This window comes from Salvelinus namaycush, chromosome 20 (genome assembly GCF_016432855.1).
Source record: "Salvelinus namaycush isolate Seneca chromosome 20, SaNama_1.0, whole genome shotgun sequence".
Classification (NCBI taxonomy): Eukaryota; Metazoa; Chordata; class Actinopteri; order Salmoniformes; family Salmonidae; genus Salvelinus; species Salvelinus namaycush.
In genome coordinates, this window is record NC_052326.1 from 35,255,585 (window position 1) to 35,269,592 (window position 14,008).

The 14,008-nt window shown below is 41.5% G+C and overlaps 1 protein-coding gene across 1 annotated transcript in view; it reads left to right on the forward strand.

Moving 5' to 3' along the window:
- LOC120064786 (lysyl oxidase homolog 2A-like) overlaps positions 1 to 14,008 on the forward strand; it is a 54,446-nt gene that overhangs the window by 29,079 nt on the left and 11,359 nt on the right. The window contains exons 5-6 of the mRNA XM_039015390.1: positions 1,972 to 2,155; positions 12,831 to 12,982. Coding sequence (XP_038871318.1) covers positions 1,972 to 2,155; positions 12,831 to 12,982 — 336 coding nt within the window. The remainder of the gene's footprint in view (positions 1 to 1,971; positions 2,156 to 12,830; positions 12,983 to 14,008) is intronic.

Sequence of the window (14,008 nt, forward strand, 5' to 3'; positions counted from 1 at the left end):
AGCCAGCCATCTAACCTCAGCTAACATTAGCTAGCTAACAGCAAGCTTTAACTTGGGGTCTTTTGTTTAGACATGTAACATTAACATTAGCTAGCTAGCTTAACAATGAACTATAATCCCAAGCCATAAAGTACTAGCAATACAAACTGATTGTCATAGCTAGCTAGAGTTAACCAAATAGGATCAATGTTTGCTAGTTAGCTACCTAACAATAGGCTATAACTAGCAATACGGAATGGCATTCTGAGAAAACATCACTAACATTACACACAGTTCATACATGTTGATCGCCGTTTCTTCCCCATCACTGTCATCAGAAGACTCTACAATGTATTTTTAGATTATAATGTTTTTACCTAAATCAGGGATTTCCTCATCGTCTGATTCATTTTTCAGAGTCAGAGAGAGTCCGCATGGCACGATCGTTCCCCAGAAAGTAGTCGTTCAACTTTTTCCCATTGACCTTTGTCGATAGCGCCTGATAAATTCAGGGCAGCAATGTTATTGAGAGCAGTAGCAACATATTTGCAGTTCTCCGTGGCTAACGTTATATCTTTTGAAAAAACCTGCAGTAGAAAGGATTATGTATGCATAATGAGCAACTCATTTTATAGACACAAGATGCTACACTGCACACCAATCTGTAACTAATTTCTCGGCATGTCCAGCCCACTCATTATCTCAGCCAATCATGGCTAGCAGGAAGGTTCCGACTTTTTCTTTGGCTAAACCAACTAGACTCGTAATTTAACAACTTTATTCGGATTTCCAAATAGCATCACAATTTTTTATTAAGGCCCATGAAAGTTGACATGTTCGAGAAGGCATTTCTGCAAAAAAATTCATTTTGATTAAAAATAAATGTTTTACGTTGAAACGTCTCACCTGGGAAGTCGTGACTTGCGACATGCGCCTAGTTTCCTGAAACGGGTCGCATATCTGCACATACTGTATGTGACGTAGTATGCAATTTTCAGGGACCACCTTTGGCTCGTGAACGCTACTTTCAGAACTACTGGCTAAAAAGTATACAAAAATACCGGAGAATCTCTTTAATGTTATGTAAAATCGACTCTTTGTCATGCCTGCGCCCTGCTCCCCCTTTCTCGAGGGCACCAGGCTGCCCATCATTACGCACACCTGTCACCATTGTTACGCGCATCAGCGCTTCATTGGACTAACCTGTACTCCTTAACTTTGTTGATTCCCCCCTCTATATCTGTCTGTTCCTCAGTTTGATCCCCGTGTCAGCATTAATGTAGTTTTGTTTCCCCTGTCCAGATGCTGTCCATGTTTTGTTTCATGTCCATTATTTATTAAATGTTCACTACCTCTTACTTCTCGTCTCCCAGCTTCTGTCCTTACAGAAGGCTGCCCATCATTACGCACACCTGTCACCATCGTTACGCGCATGCCCCCTCTATATCTGTCTGTTCGTCAGTTTGATCCCCGTGACAGCATTAATGTCGTTTTGTTTCCTCTGTCCAGACGCTGTCCGTGTTTTGTTTCATGTCCGTTATTTATTAAATGTTTACTCCCTGTGCTTGCTTCTCGTCTCCCAGCGTCCTTACACTCTTCTTAGATTTCTCCAAACACAGCTACATTGTGCACATTCTGTTTACAAGTGATTAAACACAGAGACCCCAGCTGTAGAACACTGTGTTGGAACACTTTACTAATGAGTCATGAGCTCTGGACTAAAGAGAGAATAGATACAGTACACTGATCTCAAACCCTCTCTCTCTCAAAATAAGTCATAATTAGCCCAAAATGTATGAAACAATACAATATTGTTCGTCTTTGTGGTTCTTCTAACAAAATCGATTTGGACTGCTACAGTAAAGAATACATACAGATGTCTCAAAGTAAATGTCTCATTGGACCTATTCAAAACAGTATGTCAACTGAATGTGAACTATTGTTTCTCAGTAACAGTAGGCCTAACTGTTGTACCATTAATCATTTCCGCAGCAACCCCTGGTGCGTCTGAGAGGTGGGGCCAACATAGGAGACGGGCGAGTGGAGGTGCTGAAGAACGGCGAATGGGGCACCGTCTGTGATGACAGCTGGAACCTAAAGGCAGCGTCCGTGGTGTGTCGAGAACTGGGCTTCGGGAGTGCAAAGATGGCCCTCGCTGGAGGCAGGCTGGGACAAGGTAGGTCTTCTCTCTCTCTCACCTTCTCTCTCTCTGTCCTTGCCAGGTAAATGCCTTCTACATGCCAACCAAGTACATTCACCAATTGTAATGGAATATGGAATAATTGATTCATAGTCATCCGGTAAGTCTCAGACCAACCACCATCTACCAGAGCCTTTTGGCTCACTGCCATCATCCACTATTCAGATACAGTATAACCACACAGTGACTCTGTAACATACTGTCTTTCTACTGTGTTTCTGCTGTCAGTCTGTGTCAGACCACCTTGGCTCTACTTTCAGAGAAAACACTGCCAGAGAAATGTTCATGTCCAGTCACATGCTGGAGACAGTAACAGCAGGAAGGGAGTGATCATATGTACTGGTGTGGAAAATCCATTCTTTTCACATGGATTATTTAGACTTTGCTAAATGTTTTAAAAGGGAGAAAGACAACCAGAGGTGGGACCAAGTCACTATTATTTGAGTCACAAGAAAATCTTGCGTTACAAGGTCCAAGTCAAGTCCCAAGTAGAACGGATCGAGTCTCGAGTCAAGTCCAAGTCGTGCATTCTAAGAGCAAAAATGAAATCTATGCATGCAATGACTTGTTCAACTACAAATCTTTGTCTATTTATTGAGGCTACCAGACAGACCTTTTAATTATTTTGTCTATAACATATTTTTTTTATGTAACAATTCATTTCAACAACAAATTCCAAATGCAAGCTTCATACCAAAAGACCAGTAGGCCTATGTTTGTAATTCTTGCTTGATGCCCCATTGCTGGTGAGCTTTCAAAATAAACAGTTAATATTATTGATCACCAAACATTTTTTGGAGCTGCATATTTATGGATATCTTCTTTCCCTACAATTTGAAGTTTGCACTGCACCCGATCCTATAGCTGTACAGAAAATCACCAATCTGTTCGCTAGCTCAGTAGTGCTCAAACTTTTAGACCGCGACCCCCCCCAAAAGCAGTGGTACAAAATTTGCGACCCTTGCGCACGCACATGCACACACAATTGCTGCGCAAATGTACCCTGTCATTACAACAATAAACAGAAATTCATTTTCAAAACTTAAGATTAGATTTGCACATTTTGGGGAATATTCAGAGGTGGAAACTTTCCGTGGGAATTAATGGGAATATATGTGAATTAATGGGAATATATTGGAATTAACGGAAATATATTCAAATTAAATTTAATACCATTTAAATGTAGATGTTTTTTGCATTAGATATATTTACCATATCATATGAAGACAGAAACATAAACCTATTACGTTATCATAAGTAGACATAATTGCAAATTAAATCCTTCCAATAGAAATAAAAAAAATGATTTAGTTACGAATTGAACTTTAATTAAATCTTCACATGGGATGAATTCACTGAACAACAAAAGGGAATATTGAATGATCCCCAATGATCCATCGCATCTTCAAAAACGTTTTCAACATACATCTGTAAAATGATAGTCTGGAAACTAAAGCTTTGGTTGTCTTCCTCTCAGGCTTCCATGTCTTCTCCCTGGACCTCCTCAATGTCCACCTCTTGAACATCAGACTCTGAGGCCTCATCTTCACTGTCACTTTCCAACCTTGTTGAGGATGGCTTGTTGTCAGGCTCAAAAAGCCTCAAATTTGCCCGGATGGCTACCAATTTTTCAACCCTTGTATTGGTCAGCCTTTTGCGTGCTTTGGTGTGTGTGTTCCCAAACAAGGACCAGTTGCGCTCTTTTCATTTTATTTATTTTTATTTAACCTTTATTTAACTAGGCAAGTCAGTTAAGAACAAATTCTTTTTTACAAGGACGGGCTACCAAAAACCACCCCCCATCCTGTGGGGATGGAGGCTGGGATGAAAAAAATAAATACAATATAAATATTGGACAAAACACACATCACAACAAGAGAAACACAAAACTACATAAAGAGAGACTTAAGACAACAACATAACAAGGCAGCAACACGTGACAACACAGCATGGTAGCAACACAACATGATAACAATGTGGTTTCAACACAACATGGTAGCAGCACAAAAACATGGTACGAACATTATTGGGCAAAGTCAACAGCACAATGGTCAAGAAGGTGGAGACAACAATACATCATACAAAGCAGTCACAACTGTCAGTAAGAGTGTCCATGATTGAGTCTTTGAATGAAGAGATTGAGATAAAACTGTCCAGTTTGAGTTTTTGTTGCAGCTCGTTCCAGTCGCTAGCTGCAGCGAACTGAAAAGAGGAGCGACCCAGGGATGTGTGTGCTTTGGGGACCTTTAACAGAATGTGACTGACAGAACGGGTGTTGTATGTGGAGAATGAGAGCTGCAGTAGATATCTCAGATAGGGGGGAGTGAGGCTTAAGAGGGTTTTATAAATAAGCATCAACCAGTGGGTCTTGCGACAGGGATACAGAGATGACCAGTTTACAGAGGAGTATAGAGTGCAGTGATGTGTCCTATAAGGAGCATTGGTGGTAAATCTGATGGCCGATTGGTAAAGAACATCTAGCCGCTCGAGAGCACCCTTACCTGCCGATCTATAAATTATGTCTCCGTAATCTAGCATGGATAGGATGGTCATCTGAATCAAGATTAGTTTGGCAGCTGGGGTGAAAGAGGAGCGATGACGATAGAGGAAACCAAGTCTAGATTAGAACTTTAGCCTGCAGCTTTGATATGTGCTGAGAGAAGGACAGTGCACCATCTAGCCATACTCCCAAGTACTTGTATGCGGAGACTACCTCAAGCTCTAAACCCTCAGAGTTAGTAATAACACCTGTGGGAAGAGGGGCATTCTTCTTACCAAACCTTATTACCTTTGTTTTGGAGGTGTTCAGAACAAGGTTAAGGGTAGAGAAAGCTTGTTGGACACTAAGAAAGCTTTGTTGTAGAGCATTTAACACACAATCCGTGGAGGGGCCAGCTGAGTATAAGACTGTATCATCTGCATATAAATGGATGAGAGAGCTTCCTACTGCCTGAGCTATGTTGTTGATTAAAATTGAGAAGAGCGTGGTGCCTAGGTTTGAGCCTTGGGGTACTCCCTTGGTGACAGGCAGTGGCTGAGAAAGCAGATGTTCTGACTTGTTCACTGCACTCTTTGAGAGAGGTAGTTAGCAAACCAGGCCAAAGATCCCTCAGAGACACCAATACTCCTTAGCCGGCCCACAAGAATGGAATGGTCTACCGTTTCAAAAGCTTTTGCCAGGTCAATAAAAATAGCAGCACAATATAGCTTAGAATCAAGGGCAATGGTGACATCATTGAGGACCTTTAAGGTTGCAGTGACATATCCATAACCTGAGCGGAAACCAGATTGCATACCCGAGAGAATACTATAGACATCAAGAAAGCCAGTCAGTTGATTATTGACAAGTTTTTCCAACACTTTTAATAAACAGGGCAAAATAAAAATAGGCCTATAACAGTTAGGATCAGCTTGATCTCCCCCTTTAAATAAAGGACGAACTGTGGCTGCCTTCCAAGCAATGGGAACCTCCACAGAATGGGGAGACAGGTTAAAAAGGTTGGAGATAGGCTTTGCGATGATAGGGGCAGCAACCTTAAAGAAGAAGGGGTCTAAACCATCTGACTGAGATGGTTTTTTGGGGTAAAGTTTAAGGAGCTCCTTTAGCACCTCGCACTCAGTGACTGCCTGCAGGGAGAAACTTTGTAGCGGGGCAGGGGAAAAATAGGGAGAAGCATCAGGGATAGTCGCATTAGAAGGGGTGGGAGATGAGGAAATGTTGGACGGGCAAGGAGGCATGGCTGAGTCAAATAGGAATCCTGACTTAATGAAGTGGTGATTAAAGAGCTCAGCCATGTGCTTCTTGTCAGTAACAACCACATAATCAACATTAAGGGACATGGGCAGCTGTGAGGAGGAGGGTTTACTCTCAAATCAAATCAAATCAAGTTTATTTTATATAGCCCTTCGTACATCAGCTAATATCTCAAAGTGCTGTACAGAAACCCAGCCTAAAACCCCAAACAGCAAGCAATGCAGGTGTAGAAGCACGGTGGCTAGGAAAAACTCCCTAGAAAGGCCAAAACCTAGGAAGAAACCTAGAGAGGAACCAGGCTATGAGGGGTGGCCAGTCCTCTTCTGGCTGTGCCGGGGTGGAGATTATAACAGAACATGGCCAAGATGTTCAAATGTTCATAAATGACCAGCATGGTCAAATAATAATCAGGAGTAAATGTTAGTTGGCTTTTCATAGCCGATCATTAAGAATATCTCTACCGCTCCTGCGGTCTCTAGAGAGTTGAAAACAGCAGGTCTGGGACAGGTAGCACGTCCGGTGGACAAGTCAGGGTTCCATAAACGGTTAAAGACTCTCCAGGTCTTTAAACGTTTTCCAGAACTTCTTGGGGTAAGACCCACAGAGCGAGAACTGCTCCTTAAAGTTACTAACTTTGGCCTTCGGGGTAGCCTGAGTGCACTTATTTCTAATTTGTCTGAACGATAGCCAGTCAGCCTGAGTATGCGTGTGCCGAGCCTTTCGCCAAATGCAATTCTTGAGGTGGAGTAACTCTGCAAGATCATGGTCGAACCAGGGGCTGAACCTGTTTTTAATTCTCATTTTCTTTATGGGGCCGTGTTTGTTAACAATACCACAAATATCAAAAAAGAAGGGCCAAGCGTCTTCGACAGAGGGGATCAAGCTGATTCTATACCATTTTACAGAGGTCAGTTCATGAAGGAAGGCTTGCTCGTTAAAGTTTTTTAGCAAGCTTCTATGACAAATCAGGACAGGTCGTTTCACTGAGGAGCCATTACGAACACAGGCTGTAAAACAGTGATCATACCTATCAGGATTATTTGTGAGGATAACATCGAGGAGAGTAGCCTTTTCTGGGTGTTTTGGAGTCATACCTTGTAAAGATTTAGGGAGTTCCATTGCTTTAGGACTTGGTCATGTGGTTTAAGCATGTCCCAGTTTAGGTCAGCTAGCAGGACAAATTCAGACTTAGTGTAAGGGGCCAGGAGAGAGCTTAGGGCAGGTAGGGTACAGGCCGGTGCTGATGGAGGACGATAGCACCCATCAACAGTCAACAAAGAGCTATTTGAAAGTTTAATGCTTAAAACCAGCAAATCAAATTGTTTGGGGACAGACTTGGTAGAGACAACCGAGCACTGAAGGTGATCCTTGGTAAAGATGGCCACTCCACCACCTTTGGAAGATTTGTCTTGCCGAAAAAGGTTATTACCAGAAAGGTTAACATTAGTATTCAAAACACTCTTCCTTAACCACGTCTCAATAATGACCAACACATCTGGATTGGAGCTGTGAACCCACACTTTCAATTGATGATCAATTTTAGGTAATAAGCTTCTAGTGTTAACATGCAGAAACCCCAGGCTTTTACGAAAGCAGAAATCAGTGAAGCAGATATCAGAGCACAAGTCAGAATTGGGGCTAGCAACAGTAGGTGTGCCAGGGTGTACATGCACATTTCCAGATATCATCAACAGTAATACAATCAAGGCACGGCATAGTACAGGGAGAGCTCTGCAGTGCTGATTTATGACATCTGAATGTGCATCAGATGGCAACAAGATCATATTGTACAGCAATTTCATCAGGTAACATGAATACAAAGCCGGCAAGAGGTGGTTAGAATAGGATGAGAGGTCAAAAGTCTGTGTAACCAATAGAGAGTCAGAGTCCTGAGTGTGCGAACAAACATAGTCTGTCCCACGGTTGGGTAAAGAAAGTTTGTAGTTGTCGTGTCTTTGCTATCATTAAATTGAAGACTTATAGTTTTCATCAAAGATTCCTGTAATTAGGGATTACGCGATCACTTGAGTAATAACGTAACTAATTAACTATGAATTCGAGGGCACCAGGGAAAGTTATTAGATTACAAAGTTATAATTTCCCAATATAACCTTTCAGATATTTTCATATCTGGTCAATAGTCCTCTAATTAATGATTTATTTACTTTACCTCACGTTAGTCTCATTCCAAACGTCGTAAATTGTTGATTATCTGCACGAACCCAGTCTTCACTATGAGTCATCCATACATCAATTGTCTTAAATCATTTATTTATTACTAACTAATTAATTCACAGAAATGCATAAACAAACAAACTTAAAAAGGCTTACATGAAATGGGAGAAATATGCCCTAGTGGCTGAACCGGCATAGCGGCTCATTAGACAAAAGGGAGAATGGGGGGGTCGATTCAGAAGTCACTACAGAGTATACTCTTTATAACAATTGACATGCTAATCCTTACACATGAACGCTCACTCATTCGGGAACAATTGCAATCAATATATATATAGTTACGCTCGGTGTGTGTCGTCTTGATCGTTGGAGAGAAGTTCGTTTTGTTGGAGTTCCTTCTGTCGTAGTTATTGTGGATCGTTCAGAGTGACATTCGTTATAGAATGGATGTTTCGGCGGTTGTCTTTCTTCGCGTTCAATGATACCGAATTCCTAGCTGCAGACTAGTAGTCAATATCAAAACTTGTTATTATTCGACTAAGAGTTTAACCACGTGGTATGGTTAAAGATTCAGTAATGGTACTCAACCTTCGTTCTCCTCCTGGAGGATAAACATGGTCTAATGGTAATTTCTCATAGTTGGCTTTTATTCGGATAGCAGAGAGGGGCTGTCCCATGGTCTCTGACCCAACTGGCTCAGGGCGGTCCTTGGATTTAGTTCAAATACAACAGGGATTTATATTTTTCTTCATTAAACAGTTCAAAATCATATTACACAATTATACAAACAGTATCATACTCACTCATTCATTTTATACAACAAACAGATGTAAACCTCATATCTGAGGTTATTATATAAACAGCGGTATGGTAATGTAGTCCCACAGTCTCACATGAGTTTCCCACGTGGTGACAAATGGACCGGTTCATAGCTGGACTCTCCACCGATCTTTTATACTTTTGCAGGAATATGAAATATGTTCGTACCTCAAGTTCTGTGAGGTGGAAGAGAATTCCTTTGTCCTGAAAGTTTACCCTCTCTCTTAATACTGTTTGGCCATGAGGAGATTCTCAGGAATTTACGACATGAAAGGGAGAGGCAGGGAGAGGGGGATGGGGTTTGCAATACCCAAGCAGGCGACGTCATGACATAGTCAACAAGGTATACAGGAGTCATGAGGCAAAATAGCAATATGCACAATAAAAAAACATATATATATAACGACTTGGGGCTAGCCATTGTAAGTTCAGAGTCACTCGCCCCAACAGTGCGTGTGTGCTGGAGGCGAGCGAAAGCTCAGGAGAGAGGGGTGAATGTGGTGGAGGTACCTGTACCAGACAGCTCTGAGGTGGCTGATGTTGGTGGGATTTGGAGGATGATGGAGGCAACAGGGGAAAGAGCCTCAGATCCACAAAGTCCCTTCCACCAGGTGGCTGATGAGATATGTTGGCATGACTGCCATATTGTATCTCCATCCCAAAGCCCTTGCTTGGAAGTGTACTTCGCCAGACTGCCAAGAACCTTGCACTCATCCAGGCCAAGGTGGCGAGACATGGTAGTGATGACACCATAGGCCTCTTTGATCTCTGCACCAGACAGGATGCTCTTGCCAGCATACTTGGGGTCCAACATGTACGCTGCGGCGTGTATGGGCTTCAGGCAGAAGTCTTCACGCTTTTTTATTTATTTCAGAACTGCAGTTTCCTCTGCTTGGACCAACAGTGAAGTGGGCAGGGCAGTACAGATTTCTTCTCTTACATCTGTAGGCAGAGTCTGAACATCAGACAGGATGTTTGTCTCTCTCAATCTGTGCAATGGCTACTGCTATAGGTTTCAGGAGTTTCTGGCTGCTTACCACTCTCTCCCAAAATATATCATCCAGGAGGATCCTCTTGATGGGGCTGTCCATATCGGCAGACTGTGATATGGCCATTTGTTGGAGAGACTCCTTCCCCTCCAAGAGACTGTCAAACATGATGACAATCCCACCCCAACGGGTGTTGCTGGGCAGCTTCAATGTGGTGCTCTTATTCTTCTCACTTTGCTTGGTGAGGTAGATTGCTGCAATAACTTGAGGACCCTTCACATACCTAACCATTTCATTGGCACTCTTGTAGAGTGTATCCATTGTTTTCAGTGCCATGATGTCCTTGAGGAGCAGATTCAATGCAAGAGCAGCACAGCCAATGGGTGTGATGTGAGGGTAGGACTCCTCCACTTTAGACCAAGCAGACTTCATGTTCGCAGCATTTTCTGTCACCAGTGCAAATACCTTCTGTGGTCCAAGGTTATTGATGACTGCCTTCAGCTCATCTGCAATGTAGAGACCGGTGTGTCTGTTGTCCCTTGTGTCTGTGCTCTTGTAGAATACTGGTTGAGGGGTGGAGAGGATGTAGTTAATTATTCCTTGCCCACAAACATTCAACCACCCATCAGAGATGATTGCAATACAGTCTGCTTTCTCTATGATTTGCTTGACCTTCACTTGAACTCTGTTGAACTCTGCATCCAGCAAATGAGTAGATAAAGCATGTCTGGTTGGAAGGGTGTATGCTGGGCGAAGAACATTCAGAAATCTCTTCCAATACACATTGCCTGTGAGCATCAGAGGTGAACCAGTTGCACATACAGCTCGAGCAAGACATTCATTAGCATTTCTCTGACTACGTTCCTCCATTGAGTAAAAAAAACATGAGCTGTTGCTATCGATAAGGTGTCTGATTTTCACCTCGAATAGAAGTAGAGGGACTTTTGTCAGAGGTTGCTTGTTGTGAGCGCTGGGGGAACTTTATGCACTTGGCCAGATGATTCTGCATCTTTGTTGCATTCTTCACTTATGATTTGGCACAGTATTTGCAAATGTACACAGCGTTTCCTTCTACATTAGCTGCAGTGAAATGTCTCCACACATCAGATAGTGCCCATGGCATTTTCCTGTAAAGATTAGAAAGAAACTGTGCAAAATAAAAAAATACAATTCCATGTACGGATAAATAGTTAAGCAGTTAGATTAAAACAACTCCTTTGTAAGATAAATGTTTTAAAATGAAACGTATGGAAACAGGTGAATTAACACTCTTCAGTTAGCAGGCTCAAGCAAGCTAAAACCCACATGGTAGCAAAAACTAACTAGCAGAAATTGTTAACAAGTTAGAAATGATTTAAACACACTTTGCTGTAGGCTACTATTTACTAGTTAACAAAAAATCTTAAATGTCATATAAAATATATTCACCCCACCCAGTATTGTAATCAAAATTTAACAGAAAGCATGCAGTCCTTGGCTCATACAGTGTAGTAGTGTGGGCTCAATAGCATCTCATTAGTGTGCAAGATCTTGAGAATCAGCTGTACATGTGATGGAAGAGTGCACTGCACATGTGATGGAAGAATGTACTGTACATGCAGAGGGTTGTAATTCCATTGAATTGGGGATAGTTTAACCAAAATATGCCACAAGACCTAGAATTGCCTTATGTGTATCCCACAAAAAAAGGTTAATTGTTATAAGCTAACTTTTTTGATGAATTTAAGCAAAATTCCCCAAATTCCTGGGCTTAACTTCCCATGGAAAATTTCAGGAAAAAGCCCGGAAATATTTAAGGAAAGTTTCCAACCTTTTGCAACCCTACTTAAGATACAGAAATAAACTGCATTTTACAACTGCATTTTTAGCTGAAAGTAATTCATGTTGGCAGACAATATCAAGTAGGGATATCATGTAATTTCTCTGGAGTCCAGAGCATGCAGAATCATAAGGCCAACTGGGTAGCCCTTTGCTCGTTGCCAACTGGGTAGCCCTTTTCTTCCTCACAAATACTGTAATTCATTTGCCAGAATATGTTACATCTTGATCCCATACTATTGAAGGCAGTGCGATGTTACAGCTACAGTATCTTTAGACATACAGCCAGTAGCCACCGAAAATATGAAAATGATCAATCAAATCTCCAATCAAATTGTTCTGGCAAAGATGCCTCCATAGTAGTTTTCTAAACTGTATTTTATGTGGATATTATAAATGTAGGCCTAATCTGTTTTTGTCAGGCAAAACCGGAGAAAAGGAAGCAAGTGTTTTCTGGTCACTAATCCCCTTTGCACACCAATGCCGATGACCAGTCATTGGTCAATAATCAAGACCCGTAACACATTTCGGAAGGCATATTTCGGTTTAAATCATTCAGTTGTGCAATTGACTAGGTATCCCCTTTCCCTTCCCTTTCCCATGCTGCGGCTACTCTCTCTGGCTTTGTGGAGAGTAATCCATGGAGACTCTGTGCCACAAAATGAGTGACAAAACATTACAAAACCTGGTCAGATAATGTCTAAGTCAAGTCCCAAGTCTTGAGGCTCCAAGTCTCAAGTTATTTTATTTAATATCAAGTTGAGTCTCAAGTCATCAAATTTGTCAAGTCATGTGACTCGAGTCCACACCTCTGGAGAGAACAGTTCAATGTTCCCAAGAGCCATACTCGAATGGGCAGAGTTGTCCTAAAAGTGTGATTCTACCCCTGTTAGACATCATTGCCATGCATTTAAACATAGTGGGCTGGTTTCCCAGACACAGATTAAGCCTAGTCCTGAACTAAAAAGCTCTTTCAATGGAGAATCTCCATTCTGTCTGTCTCCTGGGGTATTGAAAGCATAGAGATACATATTTAATTCTGTGATTGAGAGAGTGGGATGGAGCTGACTCCAGGTGTGTCTTCTCTCCTCTGTAGGAATGGGCCCAGTCCATATGAATGAGGTGGAGTGCTCTGGCTTTGAGAAGTCCCTCACAGAGTGTTACTTCAACAGAGATGCCCTGGGCTGCAGTCACGAGGAGGACGCTGCAGTTAGATGTAATGTTCCTGCCATGGGCTTCCAGAACAAAGTGAGTAGGCCTAGTAAATGCCCACCGCTCATTGGTATTACTCATATAGTACTTGTGTATTACTCATATATAACTTGTATATAAGTCTATTGCCAACTGTTGCCAAATGAAAATTAACAAATACACTGAACGTTTGTTTGTCATCTGTGATGTGCAAACTTTAGAGTTGTTGCGATTCCATCATTGATGCCAACTACACATTTTAGCCAAACTATTTTCATAATAGAGTAAATGCTTTCATGTTTTATAGCATTTCACAGCCAAAGAGAGAATTTATGACAAATATTTTCTGTTTTCTCAGTAGAACAGAATACTCAACACAGATGATGGAATATGCTACCTCTTTGAATCAAGTGTCTTTTTTGGCTCATAATAAACATCCAATCTGTGTCCTAGCAGGTGATCTAGTGCAGTTGTATTTTTACTGGTGTCCGGAGGTACTGCAGGGGGTCCGCAAATGTATTATTGTAATTTGTTTGAAAAATATCTTAGGGGATTTTATGTGAAAAAAACTATTTCATGAATATTGCTAGCTGCAACAGAATACCACCGTGGATAGCATTTTTATGTCTCTGCATCCAGTAAAAAGGAAGTTGACAAGCTAATGCTAACTAGCGTTAGCACAATGACTGGAAGTCTAAAGGAAGAGTTAGCATGGTAGCTGTTCTTGTTCATCCGACTCTGGGGAAGTAGATAAATGGCTTCATTGACAAAATCTCAAACGATCTGTTTAATATGGAAAAAAATCTGTAACTTCTACAGTAATTGGAGCTAATTACAGATTTTTTTCTGTATAGAAAATTCTTAGGCAGGCCGTCTAAGTGGTACATTTCAGGATGGAAAAACAGTTTGTGTCAACGTAAACAACTAAAACAAGAAAGAAAGCATGCATAAAAGATATTGAACTAAATTTATTTTTAGATAATACCGTTTTTGAAAACTAATTATTAAATTAAAGCTAGACATTCAGGGAGAAAATCCCCCCCAAAAACGGGCATTCAGGGCACATGCCCATTGATTTTGCTA